Source organism: Falco naumanni, chromosome 19, assembly GCF_017639655.2.
Source record: "Falco naumanni isolate bFalNau1 chromosome 19, bFalNau1.pat, whole genome shotgun sequence".
NCBI lineage: Eukaryota > Metazoa > Chordata > Aves > Falconiformes > Falconidae > Falco > Falco naumanni.
This window is the reverse complement of record NC_054072.1, coordinates 6187934-6211392: the sequence shown is the minus strand read 5'-3', so window position 1 is coordinate 6211392 and position 23459 is coordinate 6187934. Positions and strand designations below refer to the sequence as shown.

Below are 23459 nucleotides of genomic sequence, written 5' to 3'. Positions count from 1 at the left end.
GGTGGTAGTTACGTCAAGGTTTCATTCTTTTTGTTTTTCTGAACTGAAATGGTGGTGATAGAGTTTTAATGTTATTATAGCTTCTAAAATCTTTCTTTGGCTCACATACATTGTTGTTCCTAAGAAACTGTGGCTCTCTGTCTCAGTTTTTGCTATAGAAGTAGTTAGGGACTTGCACACAACAAATTCTACTATTTCTCACTGTTTGGGTTGTTTGTTAATCTGCTGGGTTTTTTTCAACAGGAAAAACACTGCCAACAGAAGTACAATGTTTCCTGTATAATGATTCTTCCACAGTACCAGCGTAAGGGCTATGGCAGGTTCCTAATTGACTTCAGTAAGGAACTTTTTCTTCACTTTTTTTAGTCTTTGTCTTTTCATATTTTAAAGGAAGGGTGAACTGTAGAAGAGGGTATTTTTCAAATTAAAAAACATCTCACGCTAAAGAATTCTAAATCTCACAGGATCATCTGAACTTCACAATTTACTCTTATTGTTGGAAGGCTTCAATTCTAAAGGCAAACTGGTCATTTTCCCCCCTAATTCTCATGTTTCCTGTGTAAGTAACTTACAGTGGAAACTGTAGACATGTGTCAGCATAGTGTTTTTAGCAGAAGCTTACTTTGTGCATGTAGTTCTTTCTGCAGAAAGCCAACCCTAAAACTGCATGGTCTGTTGAAATCTTCAGCAGCTTGATTAAGTAAATGAGTATCTTAAGCAAAAGGTAGTCATAGATACATTTCAATTCAGCTTTGAGAGCAACAAAACCAGACATACTTATGCTCTGAATACTCAAACAATTATCAGATTGATATATGGATCTCAGCAAGTTCGTGGGGAAACTTGCCACTGTAACTATATCTCTCTTATGCTGAGTGCAATCTAATATAGCCCTCCCTGTGGATGTGCTAATTTTGGAGCTAATATCCAGAGGAAGAACCCTACTGGTGTAATTAGATTAGAATGATTTTGCTGGTTGATATCCTTATGTAGGTAAGTTGTTCTGAAAATAGTGGTGAAACAAAGGAACTCGATGTATCTTGAGAAGTCAACAAATGTGGGCTATATTAGGGTAGCAGTGAGAAGACACATTTGTCAGCTGGTTCCCCTCTCCCCCCTTTGTCATATCAGGGAGGATATAAGCTCTCGGTCTTTATTGAACCTGTACAGTGTATTACAGTCTTAAATTAATTTAAGCCTCTGCCGATAGAGCTTTGTACTGTCCAGTATGGCCCTGAAATTTGACAGAGAATTTTCAAGAAAATGTTTGCCCTGTTAGTTTTAAATGGTTAAAATGTTTTCCCCTCTATCTAATCTTCAAAATTGCAGTTGGAAGATACCCAGCAGGCTGTACGTCAGGCTTAGTGTAGTTTCTAGGTAGGCAACTGCTGCCATCTCGTGGCATTGTCCGTAGCCGGTGTCTGGTGGCCGTGCAGTTTGGAGTCTATCACTGAATAACAGGAGTTTAAATAAATAACAAGAAAAGTTGTCCTGACCACTCAGTATATCCTTCAGAATTCTAATCTATGTCTTTTAGGCAGCATTCAGCTACTTTCTGGGAAAATGCCTTTGTAGAAGTTAGGGTGGAAACAGAAGCTATATATGATAATTCTTTGAAAATTTTTTCTTGTATATTTTAGGCTATCTGCTTTCAAAGCGTGAGGGTCAAGCAGGATCACCAGAGAAGCCCCTGTCAGACCTGGGGCGCCTCTCATATATGGCTTATTGGAAAAGCGTAATATTGGAGTGCCTTTATCATCAGCGTGACAAGCAATTAAGCATCAAGAAATTGAGTAAGCTGACTGGAATCTGCCCTCAAGATATCACTTCCACTCTGCATCACCTACGAATGCTTGACTTCCGTAGTGATCAGTGAGTACAGGAGCCCTGTTGTATTTCCAAATAGCTTCAGATGTATTTGAATGAAATGTAATGTTTGGAGACAAGTCACATCTAATAAGCTTGATCTAAGACTTAAATGTCCAAATGCTGGCTGTAGAGATTTGTGGTGCTCATGTGTGATGCAGGAATTGTTCATTGCCAAAGCTGGATCAGATTTCCAGCTGTGTAGCTGTGGAACTTCTGAGTAATTTGCAGCTGTGAGAGAAAGCAATCTGGTCTCTTGGCTGTGTTCTCCTGGGGTCCCTCAGCATAATCAGTCTAAACTACATGCAAAACAGAGCAAAGAACAGCAGCTTCCCTTCTCTAGAGGGAAATAATCAGTTCCTCTTTCCCGTCACTGAGTAGATTTCCCCACTTCTCTCTGTGCCTCAGAGATGTCATTAACTGTGTGGATTAACGCGGGATGCTTGAGCAGTGGGATCACTGGGAGAAATGAAGTATGTGGATGTAGAATTGAGTTAGTCTGCTTGCCCAGCTGAGTGTACAAGTCAAGTGAAATACTGGGAGTTAGTCTTGATTCAGACCGCAGCAGTTTTGGGAGTGGGGTTGTATTCTGATGTGTTTTGTGTTAAACTTGAAACTTATTTGGAAAACTTGGAAGTTATTTGAGAGCAATTTTATGTCCTTGCTTCACAGTATACTCTAATCAGTGATATTACTCCCAGCTCCCTGAAGAAAATCTCGCTGGTAGTAGGACTGTAACTTTTTTAAGCAGTCCTTTTATTACCATTCAGTATCTTTCACCTTATGGTGCCTGTTCCCCAAATGGCATACCCCTTGACCATTTAACACATAATAAGTGACGCATCACAACTGAATGTTACCCACAGAAGGATAATGGCTTCACCATTAACAAGAGGTGGAAAGAATTTAACATATTCTCAGTTTTAAGATGCTTTCTCTGGTAATCTGATGGTATTGCAAACTGTACAATTTTAATGAGCTTTCTGTCCTCTCTGAAGTTATTCATGACAGCGCTGATTGACAGTATGGAGATTTTCCTGTAACATCTTATATCTGTTTCACGTGACAACATGTACAGCATGTAACCTGTTGCTGATTAGGGTATTATTACTCTTTAGGTTTGTGATCATTCGTCGGGAGAAACTTATCCAGGAGCATATGGCAAAGCTTAGAACTAATGTCCGACCTATAGATGTGGATGCAGAATGCCTACGTTGGACACCTATTATAGTTTCCAACTCGGTTGTCTCTGAAGATGAAGAAGAGGAGACAGAGGATGGGGAAAATGAAGAGCAACAACAGCAGAAAGAAAAGGATCCAGATGCCAGCGTAAGAGCGAATCTGTTACTTCTGTGAGGCACATAGTTTGCCTACCTTTTGCAGGCAAATCTAACAAGATTTTAAGTGCCAAGCTTGGACATTTGGCATTATCATTAAAAGCAATGCAGTTATGATTAGTTTATGTATCTTTGTAGTTTCAGATTAGAAACTAAGAATAGGGAAAACATTGAGGCATAGTCTAGAGAAAGGTTAAAGACTATCACTGAGAAGAGTAAAAAGGCTCTTTCTATCCTTAATGATTCTTGCAGTAGGTGTTGGGGTGTTAACAAACAAACAAAAACCCCCAAAAAACCTGAACAAACAAAAAAATCTACCTCTGACTCTCAAGCAACGTGGTCTTTCGTCAAATTATTGAAATGGATTCAGGTTTGAAGGACCCAATATTTCTGTGAGTGACAAATAGAATAAATGGAAATGAATCAGCAAAAACTTAACATTTTTCACCAAAGGTTTTTGCTGTGTAGTTTTGCAAAACTACTGATAGCTTTAGAATTAGTGCCCACAGAGCAGTGAAGGTTTCTGAAATCTATCTAGGCTTCTGTCCTTGAAGAGTTGATTACACCCTTGCATCAAGTGATGCACATTGGCTAGAATGCTAAGAGGCATACTATGTGCTGTTACTTTATTGACATTAGACTAATCGTGTATTTTAATAGAAAAGTAGCTTTTTTTCTTGAAAATTACACAAATACTGTGTTTGAAAGTAGCAGGATGATGTTTGCACTCCAGCAGGCCATTGTATGGCTGCTGCTGACTGAAGTCACTTGTCAGGAAGCTAATTGAGTACGTTATCACCTGGGAGGAAAGGATTAGCAGTTAGCACTATTAGAATCTCATGGTCAATTCTTTTGTTATTCTCAGATTCTTAAAAGTCATTCTTGTTAAACTCTTCTGACTTCTTGGTCGAAAGCTTTTGTGGAATCAAATTCAGAATGCATACTTAAAATAGGAAGTGTGAAATCTATTTGTTTTTGTTTAAATCAGATGGTAAAATCTGTGTCGTGGGAGAAGAAAGAGCAAGAGCCTTACTCACCTACAGAGAGTGAAAAAAAGCCAGACATTGTTGCTCCAGCCAATTCTGCATGGCCAAACAAGCACATTTTTCCTCTGGATAGTCTTCCTGCAAACAGTCAGCCATCACGAAGAGGTCGGTGGAACCGTAAGAGCAAAAAACTTCGGGAGCCGTTTTGTGAGAAGGAGCCAGTATTGCCCATTGAGGACAAAGCAGCAGTTCCCAGCGGGCGATGCAGTGAATGTGAGGAGAAATCCACAGCCTCACGAGGTCGGTGCAGTGACTGTGAGGAGAAGTCGGTGGCCTTGCAAGGAAGATGTGGTGAATGTGAGGAGAAGTCTCCAGCCCCAAGAGGCCGATACGCTGAAGATGAGGAAAAATCTGCAGTTTCCCAGGGACAGTATGGCAAAGGTGAAAAATCTGCAATTCCCCATCGGCGGTACAGTGAAGGTATGGAAAGGTGGAGAGGGCAGTTGAAAAAGAACACAGAGTCCCTGAAGTGTAGATTCCCAGAGGACTGCGACAGATTACCCCGCCGCTACAGTGACAGTGATAGGGCACTTCTGAGGTGTTTTAGTGAGAGTAGTGAAGAGGAAGATGATGAGCCTGTGAGTCCTCGATCCAGCTCTCCACCTGTTCTCACCAAGCCAACGTTAAAACGAAAGGTGTGTGCCTTTTTTATTGTTCTCTCTGACTATATCATGCAGTCTATTTTATCGGTATGTTGGTGCTTTTTGAAGGATTGTGCAATTCATGAGGTATGTATTAAGCGTATAGTGTGCTCAGCGTTCCAGAACTCTGGAGAAATCTGTTCTAACAGTTTCCAGAAGTCTGGAGGGTACTTACACTTTTTTTGTAGTGGTGTTTTTTGTGGAATCAGAGGTAGGTGTTTTTGTGGGGTTTGTTTGGGGTTTTTTTGTTTTCAAATATTAATTTCTGCCTTGTACTTTTGATATTTTTCAACCTTGGTTATCTTTTAAGTTTTACTCAGTCACTCCAAATAGAAACAGATATGGTCATACTTTTAAAGAAGATTGCAAAACACGAATGCTATCTAAACAACTAAAATCACAGCATAAAGACTTTGAAATAATTTGCCACAGAGATGTAGATTCTATCAACGTGACCAAGAAAATCCTTTCTTTGTGAGATGCTGTGCTAAAAAGTGTTCTTCTATATCATCTTTGCAGTTTATTCTAAACTATTCACATCTATGTTGTAGTGTCTGAACTTCCAGCTGTTATGGATGGGCTCTTAGCTTCAGCTCTTTAAATGGTTTATACTGTTACAGAAATGTCAATATAGCAATCTTCATGGAAGTTGGTTGTCTTGCATTGTATTTAACATCTGTCTAACTGAAGGCAGATGCTGGTCAGTATTTCTAGAGAAGCCTGGATTCCAGAAGGGAGCCCTGTGGTCTTGCTAAGCTAAGACTGTTCAACTCTGCTGTTCATGTTTTCTATTTATCAGTGTTCTGTTTCTGCTGCATGTGATAAAATGTCTTCTCTTCTCCCACTTTCCACTTTCAGAAACCAATCCTTCATCGGAAGAGGCGAGTCCGCAAACGCAAGCACCACAACAGCAGTGTTGTCACTGAAACAATCTCAGAGACCACAGAAGTGCTGGATGAACCGTTTGAGGACTCAGACTCTGAACGACCAATGCCCCGGTTGGAGCCTACGTTCGAGATTGAGGAGGAGGAAGAGGAGGATGACGACGAAGAGGAGGAGAACGAACTTTTGCCCAGTGGATACTTTCGGCACTTAGCCCCACCAGACACACTCAGGCATAGACCCTCTTCTAAGAGGAAGTCCAAAGATGAGGAGGAGTCTGATGACACTAATGGTATGTTTGGTGGTATGCTGTTGAGTTTGGTATAGGTAGTGTGTCAGTTGAGTGTCAGATGATACTTAGCTCATGACGGAACAAGCTGCCTACCTTCTCTTGTAACTTCCAGCCAAAATGTAGGGTTGGGCATAAATTATTAGTCATACTAGCCTTAAACATTCCCAAGTCTTATAATGTGGTACATGTTTTAAACTATCTTACTAGCAATGACCTGATCACAGGTGTCCTTTCGATTCAGCTTTCCTAGTAGAATCGGTATCTGTTACCGTGGAAGAATCTGTGCAGCCAGGGTCACTTCAGAAATGAGTAGGAGAGCCCTCAGTTTTCCATAACAGAGAGATAATAAATTGTGTCTTTTGAGATCCTGTTCTTCATCACACTGTGTGTCCTGCCTTTCAGCTTCTCATAGCTCCTTAAAGTTCTTTAAACCTTCAGTTCATAAAATAGTTATTTGGTTGGAACTGGTTACTTAGAGTGCACTGACAATTCAGAAGAAACATCTGTCATTCAGATGCTCCATTAGTAATCTTCATTATGGCTGTGATGTTCTGTTCCCTTGATGGTCTACACAGTACAAGGCAGTCAGCCAAATAAAAATGAAGAGCTGTGTCAGAAAAGTATGGTGCCATTATCCCACAGTAAAAAATCATTACCGGAACAAACTCATTTATTTATGGCTTTCAACTAGCCTGTGGTTAGCAGAGGAGAATTTTTCTTTAAAAGTACTGAACAGTGAAAGCATCAGTATGATTATAGCCATGTATACTATCCATTACTATATATACCAGTTACCCTTCAATCCTTATAGCAGCATGTAACCATGTAAGTCTAGTCAAAACCCGTGTTGATGCAGCATTAAGTTTGCTTAGTGGGAATATATGCGCAGTCATCTTACACCATTTTTTTTTTAAATTCTTTTGTTATCTGATTACTGATTAAATACGTTTTTATGGTACTCCAGCACCATCATAAGACTATAGAGTTGGGAGAAGATCTGTTACTAAGGTTGTTTTCAGTCTCTTTCATTTGTGCTCTTCTGAATGTTTTCTGGTGGAGATGCAGATCCCTTTAGAGATTACACACACATGTACTGCTTTATAAAATACATCAATAATTTTTAATCACCTTTTACAGACTGAAAGTATGCCACAGGGTGCCCAGGGATCAAAAATGGTGTTTGGAAAGCTACTGTTTCAGCTCAGACCCATTATATACTACAGCAAACAATTTTGTGATCACCTACTTTTTAAATACTCTCCTCTTATAATAATAGTGCTTTCTGTTCCCTTGTGTCACTTCTGTTGCTTTCCTTCCCACCGCCACCCCACCCCACCCCCCCCAAACTTCTGCAAATTTGTCAGAACCTCTGAAGTAATAAAGTAGTAAGCACACAATTTTAGAATATTGCTGCTCCTGACATCAAATGGTATCTGTTGGCTGATTCTGCCTTCAATGCATGTGCTTTTGCATATACATGGTAAAACTGTAATGATCTTAGAGAAAATACAATGTATTTTCAATTACCTAAACATGTTATCCCATGGGGATAATCAGTCATCATAAGCAGCTGGCCTTTTTTGATAAAAATTAAGCTGGGTGGAGGGGGCAGCACTACTTTGACAGTTGAAAAATGTAGTATTGCAGTCCTTAATACTTGGTTCAGATTTGGACTATTTTAATCATAACTATGAGTTAGGAATGTTTATAGGAAGCTTAAATTTTCTGGAAGTTTTCCCATCACTATAGAAACCTGTTTGTAACTTTTTTTTTTCTTTTTTAAACTTTCTAAGAGTAGTTCGGGTTCGATTTTTCCCTGACAACTTATCTCTAGCTGAGGCAATGATCTGAAAGTATTTTATGATTTCCCTGGAATGTAACATTGCAGTCTCTTAAATTTGGTGTCTGATGAGAATTTGAATTGGTTCTGACTGCTGTAGCCCCGACAGTGTGGTATGGTGATTTGAGACCAGTATTTAATGTTAAATACAGTATTAATAAGGGCTAGGCTTTCTGGAACACAGGGTGTCTTCTATGGTGTAGAAAGCAAATAAAGTTTGTCTCTCTATATTCTACCAATTCTGTGCAATTTGATTAGTGTTGTGTGGGGGAAGATGGAGCTCTGTAATAGACTGAGCTGTATTATTTTGTTTTTCTTAGTTTTACCTGTAAGTTTTACTGTCAGTATGAATACTTTAAGAATCTTCTGTTCAAGCTGGTGTGCACACTGACGTTTAACCAAGTGCAACTGAATGAGCACATACATATTTTTTTAGGATACTGAGAAACATGATGCACATGAAAACTTGAGCAGTCATCAAATCCATATTCTCTTGTGAAGACTGCATCAAGTGCCTGTGGCAAAAACCATAGAATCACAGTCCCCTGAGGTTGGAAAGGACCTCTGGAGGTTGTCTTATCCAGCCCCATTTTTTAAGCAAGGCCACCAAGAGCCAGTTGCTCAGAACCATGTCCAGATGGCTTTTGAATATCTCCAAGGAGGGAGACTCCGTAACCTCTCTGGGCAGCCTGTTCCAGTGCCCCATAAAGAGGCGTTTCCTAGTGCTCAGATGGAACCTCCTGTGTTTCATTTTGTGCCTGTTGTTTCTGGTCCTGGCACTGGGCACCACTGAGAAGAGCCTGGCTCCACCTTCTTTACACCTTCCCTTAATATTTGTACACATTGATAAGATCCTCCTTGAGCCTTTTCTTCTCTAGTCCCAGCTCTCAGCCTTTCCTCATCAGAGGGATGCTCATCTCTTAGGCATCTTAGTGTCCCTTTGCTGGGCTCTGTCCAGTAGCTCCATGTCTGTGTTGTGCTGGGGAGCCCAGACTGGACATCTTTATTATTACGTTATTGTAAGAGGAGCCTGCTGTCATAAGATTGTTTACTTTTTTTTTTTTCTTTATTCCTAAAAATACACATCCATGACAGTATGGATAAAAGCAAAAGGTTTTTACCAAAGGGGTGGTAAATCTGATCCTATGTAGTAGATAAGAAATGTGAAAGAAGGGGAAGAGAAATAGCGATTTTTTATTTTATTTTTTTTTTCTTTAGAGGTGGATTTTTTTTTTTTCATAAGGGCTTAAGTGTTAATGCTTTAACAAATACTATGAATGTAGTGTTTCCTTCTTCCTGCCCAATGATACACTGATTTTGGCAGATCCTTTCTTTCCTTTATTCACATTCCAAATATTTGGTTTATGGATGACTTCAAGTTGTTGAATTTTTAATTTAGTATTTGTTTTCAATTAACTTTTTAATACCCAATTTTTTTCAGAATGCTTCTTATTAGAGATATTTAGAGTAAATGCCTGTCTAGGCAAAGGGCAAGAATGACTCAGCTGACCTACGAATAGGTTTTAAGAAGCCTTTGTGAACTGCTAGGAACACATTATGTAGTTTGACTTTGTTGCGTAACTGTGGACTTTAAAACAGCATTTCTTGGGAAATTCATAGCGTGGAATCCATAACATTTTTTAAGATGGTAGAAAGGGCAGAAATGTGAATAAATGTACTGTGAGTATTGGTGGGAGATTGATCTTATATCTATATAGTGGGATGACCAACCTGATCACAGACCCATCAGTGTGACTTTCATCCTGATTTAAACAGTAGGATGCCTAGTTTATTACTCAGTAGAAAGTCCAGGGAGGGTTATTTACTCAATACAAATGAACACTGTTACGTGAAAAATGTATTTAAACTGATACTAATGTATTTATAGTGATATATTTTTGCAAGACTATAGCTTGGTTAATAGGGGTAATTAATGTTACCTACTTAGTGTTTTGAGAGGTTATTTGACTTAAAACCATTTGCTTAAGCTGGAATGTTACAGAATCAAGCTAATACATATTAAGTAAGTTGAGCTGTAAACACGGAGTAATTAAACAGCTTTGTTATTAGTGGCGTGCAAGGCAGTTGGACTAGATGATCGTTGTATATCCTGACAGTTCTATTCTGGATCACATGTCTATCTATACTGCTATTTTATGGATAGATTAAAAAATAATGTAGCAGCTGACAGAAAAAGAGGGGATTTGGTAAATGAAGTGAAAGGCAAATCACTGACAAAGTCTATTAGAGAGTATTTGAAGGTCATGTCCAGTAATTAGCGTGGTTTTCTAGCTCAAAGCCACAGAGATTCAGATGAGCCTTGACTACATGAACAGGGGAATCTGGAGTGGAGTAGAGATGCTCTGTCATCTCTTCATTTAGCTTTGGTGAAACTACTACAACCATCTTTACTCAGTTATTCACACTTGATAAGAGTATTGATAAACTGGAATAGTTTAAAGAACAGTTGGGGGCTGATTAAGATACTAGAACAAATGTTATGTAATGATAGAATTAAAGAAAGTAGAGGCCAAAAAGTGGCTTGATAAATTTACAGATTGCTTAAGTGAGCTCTGTTATTTGGTAATAGAGCTTTTCTGCCTAGCAGATAAAAGGAAAATTAATACAAAAGCAGTTTAAGTGAATTCAGTGTCTGTAGACAAATTCAGATAGTAAAGTGTGAATATCAACTATTATCAATGATTAACTGTTGGACTAGTTTACTAGCACTTGTGTAAAATGTCACTGACTATCCTAATTGGCAGGTTCAAAACAAAATTAATTCAGGGAATGCCTTTACATTATTCAGTAAATTTCCAGTAAATGATCACATTCCTTTCTGGCTGTATAAGCTCTGAACCTGTTCTAGTGTTTGGGAAGTCACTGAAATGCAAAACTTGCTTCATCACATAAAAGTGGGATGAGAGAGAAGTTCAGCTAGCTCTTAATTATTTCTCAGACTAACAAAAAAAACCCCACAAACCCACACGCACTAGCCAAATTCAGTCATCTGTGTATTTCTTTTGGCATTTAAAACCATAAGCCATGAAAAAAGTGGAAATGTTTCGTTTCTTCAGCAGATGCACAAAATACAAATCTGAAGGGAAACATGCTTATATTGCAACTTCATGTGTTTCCTTACATTGGAGTATTTTTCATTTGTGAACATATTGTGTAAATAAAATCTGTAAAGGGTGGTGAGTCTTTCCAGGACTTTATCACATAACCTAGTGTTTAATTTGATTGTGTATTAAAGGCTCAGAGAAAGTATTGGTGTTCTTTGAAAATATAATGTGCAATGTGATTGCTAATGGATAGACCTTGATCCTTCTCGTTACCCTTCACAATAAATCTCTGAGCTGGTATTGATACATAAAGTTGATAAACATGATGGGAATGCTTGGGAAAGCTTCCATTAATGCTCAAGTCAAACAAAAGTGTTTGAACAGTATCTTTCAATTTGTGTTTTCAGGTAACCCAACTTTGAAACCGTTGTCTATGCTGAGAAAATGTGAAGCAAAGGATTCTTCACTTGAGCTAGATACTTCTACACCCATGAAAAAGAAGAAGGGATGGCCAAAAGGGAAAAGCCGAAAGCCGGTCCACTGGAAGAAAAGACCTGGCCGAAAACCAGGTTTTAAACTGAACCAGGAAAAGGTACCACCATCAGTTCAGGATGAAGGAGTTGATGCTGTGGGAGCTAGTTCAAAACCAGGGCGTAAGCCCAAAATTTCAGATAAAGAAGAAAGTGCTGAGCAGAAAGAAGAGCTGCCTCTTATTGAGGAAAGGAAAGAAGATGATGTGAATATGGAAGCAGAAGAGGTAGGAGAGGGAGAAGAGGAAGATACAGCCAGCAGTGAAGTAAGGGCAGTTTCTCCTGTGGACAGCAACAGCAGTCCAGTGCCAGAAGTAAAAGAGCCTGAGATAGAAGAGGAAGTAGAGGAGAAGCCACGGGTTTTAGAAGAGCAGAGGCAATCAGAAGAAGAACAGCAAGAACTAGATGAACCTGAGCATGACCATGAGGAAGAAGAGGAAGTAGCTGTAGTGACAAATCAAAATGAAGATCATGATGCTGATGACGAAGATGACGGTCATCTGGAGTCAGTGAAGAAGAAAGAATCGGAGGAACAGCCAGTTAGAGAAGGGGTAAAGGAGGAGCCTCAGGTGCAAGAATGTTTTTTAGAAGCAAGCATACCAAGCAGTAGAGAAGATGCAAAAGAAAAAGATGAAGCAGAGGCAGATTCTGAGGAAGAGCAGGCGTCCAATGAGACATCAGTTGGCTCAGAGCACATCCCTGGGTCTGAAGATGATCACGAAGAAGAGCAAAGTAATAAAGAAGGGTTAATTGAATTAAAGGAAGAGGAAGAAATTCCTCATAGTGAACTAGATCTTGAAACTGTTCAAGCAGTCCAGTCCTTGACACAGGAGGAAAGCAATGAGCATGATGTAGCTTACCAGGACTGTGAAGAAACTCTTGCAGCTTGTCAGACTTTGCAGAGTTATACCCAGACTGAGGAGGATCCTCAGATATCAATGGTTGAAGATTGCCAGGCCTCAGAACACAACAGTCCAATATCCTCTGTGCAGTCCCACCCCAGCCAGTCTGTACGTTCTGTCAGCAGCCCAAATGTGCCTGCTTTGGAGAGCAGTTACACCCAGATAAGTCCTGAACAAGGATCCCTGTCCGCACCCTCTATGCAGAACATGGAGACCAGCCCCATGATGGATGTGCCTTCAGTATCAGACCACTCTCAGCAGGTGGTGGATAGTGGCTTCAGTGACCTTGGCAGCATTGAGAGCACTACAGAGAATTATGAAAACCCCAGCAGCTATGATTCCACTATGGGAGGCAGCATTTGTGGAAATAACTCTTCCCAGAGCAGCTGTTCATATGGAGGACTATCCTCTTCTAGCAGCCTCACTCAGAACAGTTGTGTTGTCACTCAGCAAATGGCAAACATTGGCAGCAGTTGCAGCATGATGCAGCAAAACACTGTCCAGCCTGCAGCAAACTGCAATATCAAGTCACCTCAGAGCTGTGTAGTAGAAAGGCCTCCAAGTAACCAGCAACCAACAACGCAGCCACAACAGCAACAGCCTCAGTCACAGCAGCCACAGCCCCCACCTCCACCCCAGCAGCAACCTCCACTGTCTCAGTGTAGCATGAGTAACAGCTTCACCCCAGCACCTATGATCATGGAAATACCTGAATCAGGAAGCACTGGTAACATAAGTATCTATGAGAGGATTCCAGGGGATTTTGGTGCTGGGAGCTATTCACAACCATCAGCCACGTTCAGTTTAGCCAAGTTGCAGCAGCTGACAAACACCATTATGGACCCTCATGCCATGCCTTATAGCCATTCTCCTGCTGTGACTTCCTATGCAACCAGCGTTTCTCTGTCCAACACAGGATTGGCTCAGCTAGCTCCCTCTCATCCGTTAGCAGGCACACCGCAAGCACAAGCCACTATGACACCCCCACCAAATCTGGCGTCCACCACCATGAACCTCACGTCACCTCTGCTTCAGTGTAACATGTCTGCTACCAATATTGGTATTCCACATACGCAGAGGCTGCAGGGGCAAATGCCGGTCAAGGGGCACATTTCCATTCGCTCTAAATCAGCACCATTGCCCTCTGCAACTGCACACCAGCAGCAGCTCTATGGCCGCAGCCCACCTGCAGTTGCCATGCAGGCTGGTCCTCGTACATTAGCTGTTCAGCGGGGTATGAACATGGGAGTCAACCTAATGCCAACCACCCCTTACAATGTCAATTCCATGAATATGAACACCCTGAATGCCATGAACAGCTACAGGATGACACAGCCTATGATGAACAGCAGTTACCATAGTAACCCTGCCTACATGAACCAGACAGCACAGTATCCTATGCAGATGCAGATGGGGATGATGGGGAGCCAGGCCTATACCCAGCAGCCTATGCAGCCAAATCCTCATGGAAACATGATGTACACTGGCCCCTCCCATCACAGCTACATGAATGCTGCTGGGGTGCCCAAGCAGTCTCTCAATGGACCATACATGAGAAGATGAGCAAGATGAACTTGCATCCTAAAAAACTGAAATATATATAAATAAAGGAACCTTTTATACTGACGAACCAGAGAAAATGGACCTTTTTCCAGTTAAAATATTGCTGTAGATTTAGAGGGATTTTCTTTGATTTATTTTATTTTTTAGGAAGCCTGGTCTTTATTTTTTTGATTTTTTTTTTTGTTTTGTGTTTTTGTTTTCTTCACAATCCTGAAACATTTTACAGCTAAAATCATTTACAGGTGTTTTTTAGAGGGGAAAACATGCACAAAATCTTTTCATAATTTAAAAAGAGCCTTACTTTGCTGAAAATGTGGACAGAATATGTGTAACAGTGAAATCATCTTTCTAAATATTTTTTTTTAATGTACGTCCTTCTCCCTCCCCTGTGCCCCTCTGTATGCAGTTTCTAGTGCTGCAGTCATGTAAAATGTTTGACATCTCAATAACAACCCTTCCCTCTAAACCCCACCTAGCATTTCCTACTTCTAGCAGGAGGCACTTATTGGGAGACTTGGAAAGGGACACAGAGGAAAAACGATGCTCGCTATTTCTGCAAGTCAGGAAATTTTAATCTTTAATTTTCCCTGACTCCCTCGCCCCCAGTAAAATTTGGAGTTACGTGTAAACAATAAACTATTCACATTGATGTTTTTGTAGAAGAGTTAATTGAAATTGTATGTTTCATGCTGAAAATATAATGTAACTTTAAAATGATCCCATTCACCACCCAGACATGCATGTGCACACACATGTGCATGCATGCACACATGTTCTGTCACTGTGAACTACTGGAAGTATCTCAAGAGGGATCTGTTTGTATCCCGTATGCAGTCATGAGGAGGATGGGGTGGTTAATGGTCTGTTAGGACAAGAAGATGATTGCAGGCTCTTCTGGTGAACTGCCAAATCAGCTGCACCTCTGACATCCCAAAGTCTGCTTTAGTATGTACTTGGAAATGCTGTGGGTTTTGGTTCTGAGCCTTTTGAGTCAGGCTGAGCTCAAAAGCAGCTGTTTCCAGTGGTCTGCCTCTTACTCTCTTTACTTAAGTCATCTTGGAAGACAAAATGTATGTTGTAAGTGACTTGATGAGAACCCTGTGGTGTCCTTGTCACTCTTCCATTCCTAGTATGGGGTAGGAAGTTGCTGAATGTGCCGCTCTCTGGGGGAGTCAGTGATGTTTTCCATGATTCTTCCCACTATGTTTGAGACCCATTTTATAGGAATAGCCACGCTGGGAAAAGAAGGGAATCAGCCTGTTTTACAGGAGGGAAACAGTCCAAACATTGTAATAGGATGCAGGCGGCAGGATTTTGCTGTTATTACCGTATAAACCAATTTACATTCTGTTTGGCTACACTACTGGCATGTCACCCAGGAAAAAAGGGACACCCTTTAATGTAAAGTTCTTTTTTTATTGTATATGAAGTAGAAATACAGGCACATTAATAAGACTAATTTCTTTTGTTTTTAAACCAAAAGAGTCTAAAAGAAAGTTGGGGTTTCTTCAGATGCACTAAAATGGACTTTCCTCCAGTAACTGCTAACCGTAAAAGGCAGAATTCAAAGGACTTCCACTTTTTATTTCTGTTTAGTTTTGAGCATGTACAAGGCTGTGTAGAACCCCATTTCTCTGTATATACTATTCCAGTTCCAAATAACCCATGTAGAAAGCGCACTGTGCTGCCCTCTCCTTCCTAGATCTTCAGCTGTGTCACTGCTTCCTGATTGCTGGGGTGGGGGGGGGGGGGAGGGGGGGCGGGGGGGGGGGGGGGTCTGAGACAGGAGGAGAAGCTGTTGAAATGAGGGCCGTGAATTTAGTTTGTTTGCCGTTATGTTTGGTTTGGTTTTGTATGTTTGTTTTTGTTTTTTTTTTAATCAATTGGGCAGCTCCCTTTTCCACAAGCCTTTGTGACTGTAGAACTATTGTAGAAAAAAAATGTTCTTTTCTATATAAAAAAAGAAATTATCCAACGCAGTAATATTGGTACCTACCATTTTTTCACTTCTGTTTAAAAAAAAAAATATGTATTTTTAGCAAGATAACTTGGGTAATCTTCTAAAAGAAATTAAAAAAAATCTCACCGTTAGTGACTTTGATGCCTTTTAAAAATAAGAGCTTTTTCATTTCATTCCATCTTTAAAATTTTTTATCTTTGTTGTAGAATATTAAAAACTATTTTAAGAAAGATAAAAATTCTCTTTAAAGAGATCTCTAGAGTGTGTGAATAGGAGCTCCAGATGCCTCTAAAAGCCGCATGTACAAATGAAGCTGAGTCTATTCCTGTCTGTTTATATTTGCTTTTCCTGTTTTGTAACCTCTTTGTACTTTGTTCATGGTGACTTGTAAGCTAAGGGGAAGGGGTGCCTAGATGCCTTTGTAATTCTCCATGTCATACGCTCCTGGCTGGATGGTCTCCCTTCCTCTCCTTGTATGTAATATCACTTTTTTTTCCCCTTTCTAGCAAGTACTTTCAAAAGAACTCTGTACATTTTAACATAAAAAATAAATTATGTTGAGCCATTTTGGATGTGAGTTGTGCGTGTGGATTTTTTTTCTTCTATTTGAGCACAGAACTCTGTCACCGATCCTTGGTTCCGGGTATGTGATTCCCTGTTGGCCTTTTGCTCTGGAAGAGAGGCGGTACTTGCAATTTACTTGCGAGGTATCTGTCCATGTTAATTTTTATCTACAGCTTCTAGTCGGAGAAAGATTAAAGATAAGAAGAAAACCCAAAAACGTGAGGGCTTTTCCAGGAATTGTCACCTTTTAAATTCCCCTCTGCAAGGGCTACCCAGAGCTGAAGTGGAGCATGAGCAGGTCTTCGTCGGTGTCTCCTCCTACGATCACTTGAGGGATTTGACTCGTGCACTTAAAAAATTGCCTCTCCCCCTCCCACATTCAGTTGGGCGCTCATCTTTATGCTCGGTACCTGGAATGGGAGCAGCGGGCAGGGTTTGGGAACAGAAGCCTAGCAGGGCCGCAGCCCCGGGGCCGGGACGATCCTGCAGGCTGCTGGGGGGGCACAGGCGGGCTTCCGAAGGCAGTTCCACACGTGTGTTGCCACAGGTATGGCTTTGAGGAAGCACACTGTGGCAAATAAAGGGACCTCGAGAGTTAGTAAAACTAAGTTTGACATGCTTTTCCCATCTCCAGTCCTCACCAAGGTGGAATGTAAGTTTATGTAAGGTAAGTATGATGCTGCATCTGCCTTTAAGCTGATACATTTTGCCTTGGACTCATTTTAGTTGTTTTATCGAAGGCACCTGAATTTTCAGACCAATTGTGTCAGGATACAGATGGAAGCTAATCATACAGGGGTGCTCCTGGGTGATTTGTTAATTTATTCACATAACAGTTTTTAAGTTATTCAGGCATGAAGGAAGGAGAGGCAGGGTGACCTGTGATTAAGGTTTTCACTACTTTCATCACTTGTGAATTACAGTGAGTACATCAGCAGCGTTACAGGTAAGAGTCATCAGGATCTCGGTATATGCACATCCTTCGTGTTTGCATGTATGTGCATTACTTTCCCATAGTGAGTGCTAGAGTTAAGACTGAATTAACCATTCCATGCCAGAAAGCTGTGTTCAGTCGCTCATAGCTTACTTTAGATTTTTTTTAAGTTGTTCATTAAGAAGCTTTGGCACGGGCCAGTAGCAAAGTTATGAGGCGGTGGGTACCACCCCAGTGTGCCCTGTTTTCTTCCTACCTTAAACAACTGCAGTTTGGGGTCCTTTGAGTCTTGCTTGTTATTTTCTGTATACAACAAATCTGGCAGATTCTATTTGACCATTAAAATGTACTTGGCTTGAATTATTATCTATCAATGATTCACCTTTTATTTATTAGCAATTTTCAGAAGCATCTCTCATTTTTAGGATACGTTTATGGGTTTTAAAAATAAAATACTAATTGAGAAAGTTGCATGTCCTCCAGCAATTCAAAATGGCTTTGACTTCCAGAATTAACGTGCTGAGTGATTAGAGTGTAATTCTGCTGCTTTAGATAACTCCAAAATTTGAAATGGTCATGGCAAATCACTTCCGTGCAATAACAGCATATGATTATGTTCTACTGAAATGCTTGCACCATAATCTGAAAGGTAGGGCAGTTCAAAATCTATCTGATGCCCTGGCACCAACTTATGGTTATACACACTGATACAAAATGTTTTTCAAATAACTGTTTGAGATCTTTGCAAGGCTTAATAATCACAAGCAGTCAAGCTAGAGGTGAGCTGAGTCAGTGCTAATAATTATTAAAATTTAACTTTTTGTGCATTTCTCAGTTCTTAAGGTAGTTGAAACTCTTTCAAGGAGAAAAAGCAAGTGTCTAGATAGGAACATAATGATTTATAACAACTTTCTAGCATTGTAGGCCAAGGAACAAAGGTAAATGTTTATGGAAATCTGTAGAAGAGGTCAGGGAAATGTGATTCCAGAGTTAATGAGCTGATAAACAGTAACTGCTACTTAAGAAATATTTGTAAAAAGCATTATTTGATCAAGTAGGCTGTTAATAGCCTCTGCTTGTTAAAAAAAAAAAAAAAAACACCAAACCAACAAAAACCTGTTTGTGTGGGCTAACTTGATGGTAACCACATTTATGAGCCATGAACAAGGTGACCTCTTTTTAGAATCTTGTCATACAAACTATCAAATCTTACTGTTAGAGAATGACTGAACTAAAGGGTGGGGGTTTTTTGGAGAGAGAATTTGCTAAGCTGGAATGGGGTTGAAATCAGGCTGTCTTGAAATGCAAGAACCCTTAGTGCTGTATTGAACGGTGTAAACAGCAGCTGCTGCTGCAGGCTCTGCATTGCCACAGCCAGGTATCATGCTGTGGACATGGTGAGAGTTGTTCCATTCGGCACGGTCAGGTCTACTCTAAATCTGTTGATATGTGGACCAAAACGTCTGTTACCAACTCAATATGCAGGGAAGAGTTTAAATGCAACCCACAGCAGCAAACTACTGCCTGGGAGACTAGCACTGTGGTTTTGAAAAAAGGCTAACTGAAAGGAGAATTATCTCAAAGGGGTCTGACAGTTCTGAAAGCTCATCAGTGAGATAGTAAGAAAATGCTAAAAAGAATAGAACCATCTTAATTAGGTTCCCAACTCGGGAGAGAGCTCCTTGGTGAGATCCTGTCTCTGCAGTGAGAGGAATGCAAATAGACTGAGGCAGACCTAAGTTTACAGCAGCTAAGGTGGGGCCTGCAGCATCCTTTATCTTCACAGCTTGTCAGCCCAAATAATTTACCTAAAAATAGCTGCCTGAAGTTGAGCTTTGAATGTAAAAACCTTTTGCCCCTAACACAGAGAATCTCGGCAATTTCACCAAACGTTAGTCTTCACCTAGAGCAGGGCAAGAGTCCAGCTACATGTTTAATCTCTTGAAACTGCTGCAGTACCTTGCAGACAGAGTCAGAAATTTGTTTCTGTGCTTCTTTCCTCATGGAGGACAGCTCTATATGTAGAATTGGCACCTAATGACCTTGTTTGTTTTGTGTGATTATTTCCCTGAAGGGTTCCCCTGTCAGTATCTGTCTGTTCTCCCTTGCCAAATATTTTACCCTGTGAACTCTTTGGAACAGGGACTCTGTTGTCGATATGTTTGTCATTTGTGTCACATGTTAGAATCCCAGTCTGTGACTGAGGTACTGGAGAGTTGTCATAGTTCAAATAATCTGTTTTGCAAGGGAAAAGTGATAAATATGGTGCTGTGTGTCAAACAATTAAATAAGGTTCTTGGAAAGCCTTTTCTCTACTAACATGTTGGTTAGTGTATGCACACGGTACCTTTCAGCTAAAGGAGGAAATCCTTTTACTGAAATTCTGCCATCCTCTGTTTCCCCAGAGGAAACTGAAATTGAGTTCAATTCAAAAAATTGAAGCCATTTTTTTAAGAACTTCTATTTTTCTGATTTTAGTATCAAGGGCTTTTGAGAAATGTATAAAGGTAGGTGTAACTTCTGGTATACCTAGGAGAGATGGCGAGGTGCCAGTGCCTTGCCTGCCCTCTCTGACCCTATCTGTCTTTCCTGACTACAGCTTTATACAGTCAGTGGCAAATACGGGGCAGCTACAGACCGCTGCAGGAAAACAGTAGGCAAGATGTAAAGGGATCTGCAGTGGGATCTGGTAACTACCTGGTTGACTGATGGAGGAGTTCAGCCTGTGGGCTGTAATATGTTGAGACAGAACTCTGAATTCAGAGTTGAGGAGCTCATGAAAATGTTCTTGTTCCATCTGGGAGATTGGATCTCCTTCCTCCTGTACGCACGCGGAGGGGGAAGCAAGTTTTCAGACAGTTTCAGGAAGATGCTTTTCTGTTTTGTCCCCTGGACCAGCAAAAGCATGACTCTTCTCACTCCTGTGTCTTTTTCCCCGTATCCTGGTTTTCCCTTGATTACTGCTCCTGCCCTGTGCTCACTCTGTTCTGGCTTATAAGGAGTTAAGAGGTGGGAACTGTTTGGAGGAGGAGGCGGTGTCCTACAGGCAAAAACTGAATGTACTGCCACTGCCTGATGCCATTTAGCTGTGTCTGCAGTAGATGCCTTGTTGACATCAGCAAAAAAATGATGCCTATGACAAAATCCGGATTGTAGCACAGCTATCCCTTAAGCGCAAGTGTGCAGACCCTGCCACGTAGCGGGAACCTGGAAGGCAGAACTCGAGTAAGGGCTGAGACGTAAAGTCACAGCAGTGCCTTGCTACAGCCTTGGAGCTCTGCTCGGAGCTCAGTGTGCCCCACCGCACTGACAGGTTGGTGCCCAAACGGTAGTGAGTACATGTGGTGGAAACTGAGGCCGTTGTACATAGCAGAATTTAGTTTCATTCCCGAGTTCCTCGTTTTGAAAAATTAGGAAGTTCCTCAGAAAGACTTCTAAACTGGCAGAGAGCTGGTTTAGGATGCAAAGTCAAACGTGCAGAATTGAGGAGCTCTCAGTGTATTATGGCTAATTGTGACAACTGCTTTGCACCCTGTGTGCTTACTGTTGACCACAGGTCATCTTTTTTTGTTTGACCTCTGCCTCATTTGGCTGCAAAGTGTTCATGCGGCAGAGGCACAACTGGGGTGACTGGCGCAGCTGTGCTCCTGGCACCTCCTGTCCGTGGAGCCTTTCACTATGCAGCTTCTATTTAATTTTGTAAATTTTTTTTGCAGGGGTATTCATAGAACATTGCTATATAAAGATGTGCAGCTGTATTTTTTATATCTATCTATCTACGTATATAATACTTGAGTATTATTTATCCATATGGGTACAGTACGCAGAGCTAAAGCTGTCCTTGGAAAAGCCTTGTAAAACGTTATGATTTCTTATTCTTCATATTTTCTTAGGACCTTCTCTATATTCTCAGTCATAGTCTTTATAAACTATAATATGCCAGCCTTTTTCCTGTTTTTAGCACCCTCCTTGGTCTGTGGGTGAAGCAACAGAGCTGGAGGAACTTCAAAGGAAAAGACATGCAGGAAAACTTACTCGGGCAGAAAGTAGTGTCTGTACAGTTAAGTCTGCATCTCAGCTTCTCGCCAGTCTAAATAACCTGTAAATGACTGTCAAGTAGTTGTGGAGAGATGGATGTTAATCCCTGCTTCTCCATCTTTTGACACAACAGGGACCTTTTCTGTCTAGATGGGCAGGACTGTGCCAGAAAAGGGCAGGGCTTCCACCTGGGCTGATGATTTTCCTAGTACTTTGCCCATGGGCTTGCACATAGGGGACAGTTGTTCTGAGGGACCAGAATTGGGCTGATAAAGGCAGGGCTGCTCCAAAGCACCTGAACAGTAAAGCACACTTTGCTGCAGGTCATGTTATGGTCACCACCACCGAGTCTGCCCTGGTTTTATCCTGGCCCCTTCACAGACTGGTGCCATGCATAGGAACCAAAGTTGTACCTCCACGCTTGACCCTTGGCTTCCAGCGTAGAATTTTTTTTGGTTTTGGAAGGCAGCTGCAGGTGAAATGCATGAATGTGTATGGAGAGAGTGGCTGGCTCTCCAGGAACCTTGACTGGGGATCCGCAGAGAGGACTTGAGCTCTGGTGATGTTTGGATGGGCAGGAGCTTGTGGCTCTGGTTTACTTTCCTGGTGCTGCGTAGTCAAAGAGCAGACTGAGCCCTTGGTTTCTGTCTCCCATTCACAGCCAAGATCCCTCCCCTCCCCTTGCTGCTCACTCAGTGGAGACATGTGAGGAGGAAAGGATGCTGTTAAACTGCACTTTGCTCCAGTACTTGGCACATCCTTTGCAGTATCGGCGGTTTTCTGAGCAGAGATGCTGCCTGCCTCCAAACTGATGCAGTGATTCCCTATTGCTCCCCTTGAAAGGAGCTGGAATCATAACCTAGAGAGTGAGCGAGTGATACGGCTGCTGCACAGAGAGTGGCTGCAAGGAAGAAAATTGGAGAGACTGGAATATGTGCCTGCCTCAGCAGCACTGCAGTGGTAAAGCCACTGACTGACTACATGCAGGTTACTGTTCTTTATGCATTGCTACGGAGAACCCAGAAGTCGAGATGAAATGCATCACCCTCCTTTTCCACTGCTTCTCTATTGTCATTATGCATTAATTGCTGAGATTTATTTTCCTTCCTGTGGCTGACTGCGTGCATCTCTTCTCATACTGCAGGAGAGACAGTGAGGAGAGAGCACAGCAGCAGCCTGGTGTCCTGTCCCACAAGGAGGATTCTGCATGATGTGCCAATGCAGTCAGGGGCTGCTGCAGTGGTGCACAGAACCTCTGGAACAGCTGGATTTAGGATTATTAATGCTTTATAAAGGCGTCCCAGGCTCCATCTAGCAATTAGCTGGAGACATCGGCTGCCCTTTGGGGCTTGCTGGCTGCTTTCTATTTTCCTCTCATTACTGGTTTCACACTCATCTGGGTCGACAGCATCTGAGCTAGGGGAAGGACTTTCTTGGCCAGAAATTGGAGGGTGCTCCGTGGAAAGTGCAGGTCTGAGCTCTGGAGGGAACTGCAGTCTGACCGGCCATGGCTCAAGCAGCTAAGCAGCTGAAGAAAATCAAAGATATTGAAGCTCAAGCTCTGCAGGAGCAGAGGGAGAAGGAAGAATCCAATCGCAAGCGCAGGAACCGCTCTCGGGACCGGAAGAAAAAGGTCAGTGGCACTGGGGCAAGCAGCCCTATATCCAGATGCCTGTGCTTGTGGCAGTGAGCGCTATTTGCATTTGGGGGGTGGGGGGGTGGGGAAGATGACAAGGGAGCAGTTTAGTCCCTGTACATATCTACCTGCAGTCAGTGCAAGAAACAGTCTTCCAAACAGAGGACAACTTTCGGGGCCAGAAATCTGTGAGGGGGAGGTATAAAAAAGCCTGGTGAAGGGAGAAAGGAAGTGAGGGGTTTGTCAAGGCAGCTAAAGAATCCCATTCAGCCCAGGAACAGTTTTGATCTCCACGATAAAATTGCTGGCTTCTAGCTTCATGCAGTTTCCCGGAGTTGCTCTGTGTTTGCAGAGCAAAAGGGC

The 23459-nt window shown here is 41.6% G+C and overlaps 2 protein-coding genes across 3 annotated transcripts in view; both read left to right on the top strand.

The window, feature by feature from the left end:
- Positions 1-16496, top strand: part of KAT6A (lysine acetyltransferase 6A) — a 51067-nt gene extending 34571 nt beyond the window's left edge. The window contains exons 13-18 of the mRNA XM_040618320.1: positions 244-337; positions 1641-1872; positions 2985-3195; positions 4192-4884; positions 5749-6064; positions 11377-16496. Coding sequence (XP_040474254.1) covers positions 244-337; positions 1641-1872; positions 2985-3195; positions 4192-4884; positions 5749-6064; positions 11377-13964 — 4134 coding nt within the window. The 3' untranslated portion in view covers positions 13965-16496. The remainder of the gene's footprint in view (positions 1-243; positions 338-1640; positions 1873-2984; positions 3196-4191; positions 4885-5748; positions 6065-11376) is intronic.
- Positions 16497-22952: 6456 nt separating this feature from the next.
- The window catches only part of ANK1 (ankyrin 1), a 66702-nt gene continuing 66195 nt past the window's right edge, over positions 22953-23459 (top strand). For both annotated transcript variants that reach the window (XM_040618279.1, XM_040618272.1), the window contains exon 1: positions 22953-23093. In XM_040618279.1, the coding sequence (XP_040474213.1) occupies positions 22968-23093 (126 nt within the window). In that variant the 5' untranslated portion in view covers positions 22953-22967. The remainder of the gene's footprint in view (positions 23094-23459) is intronic.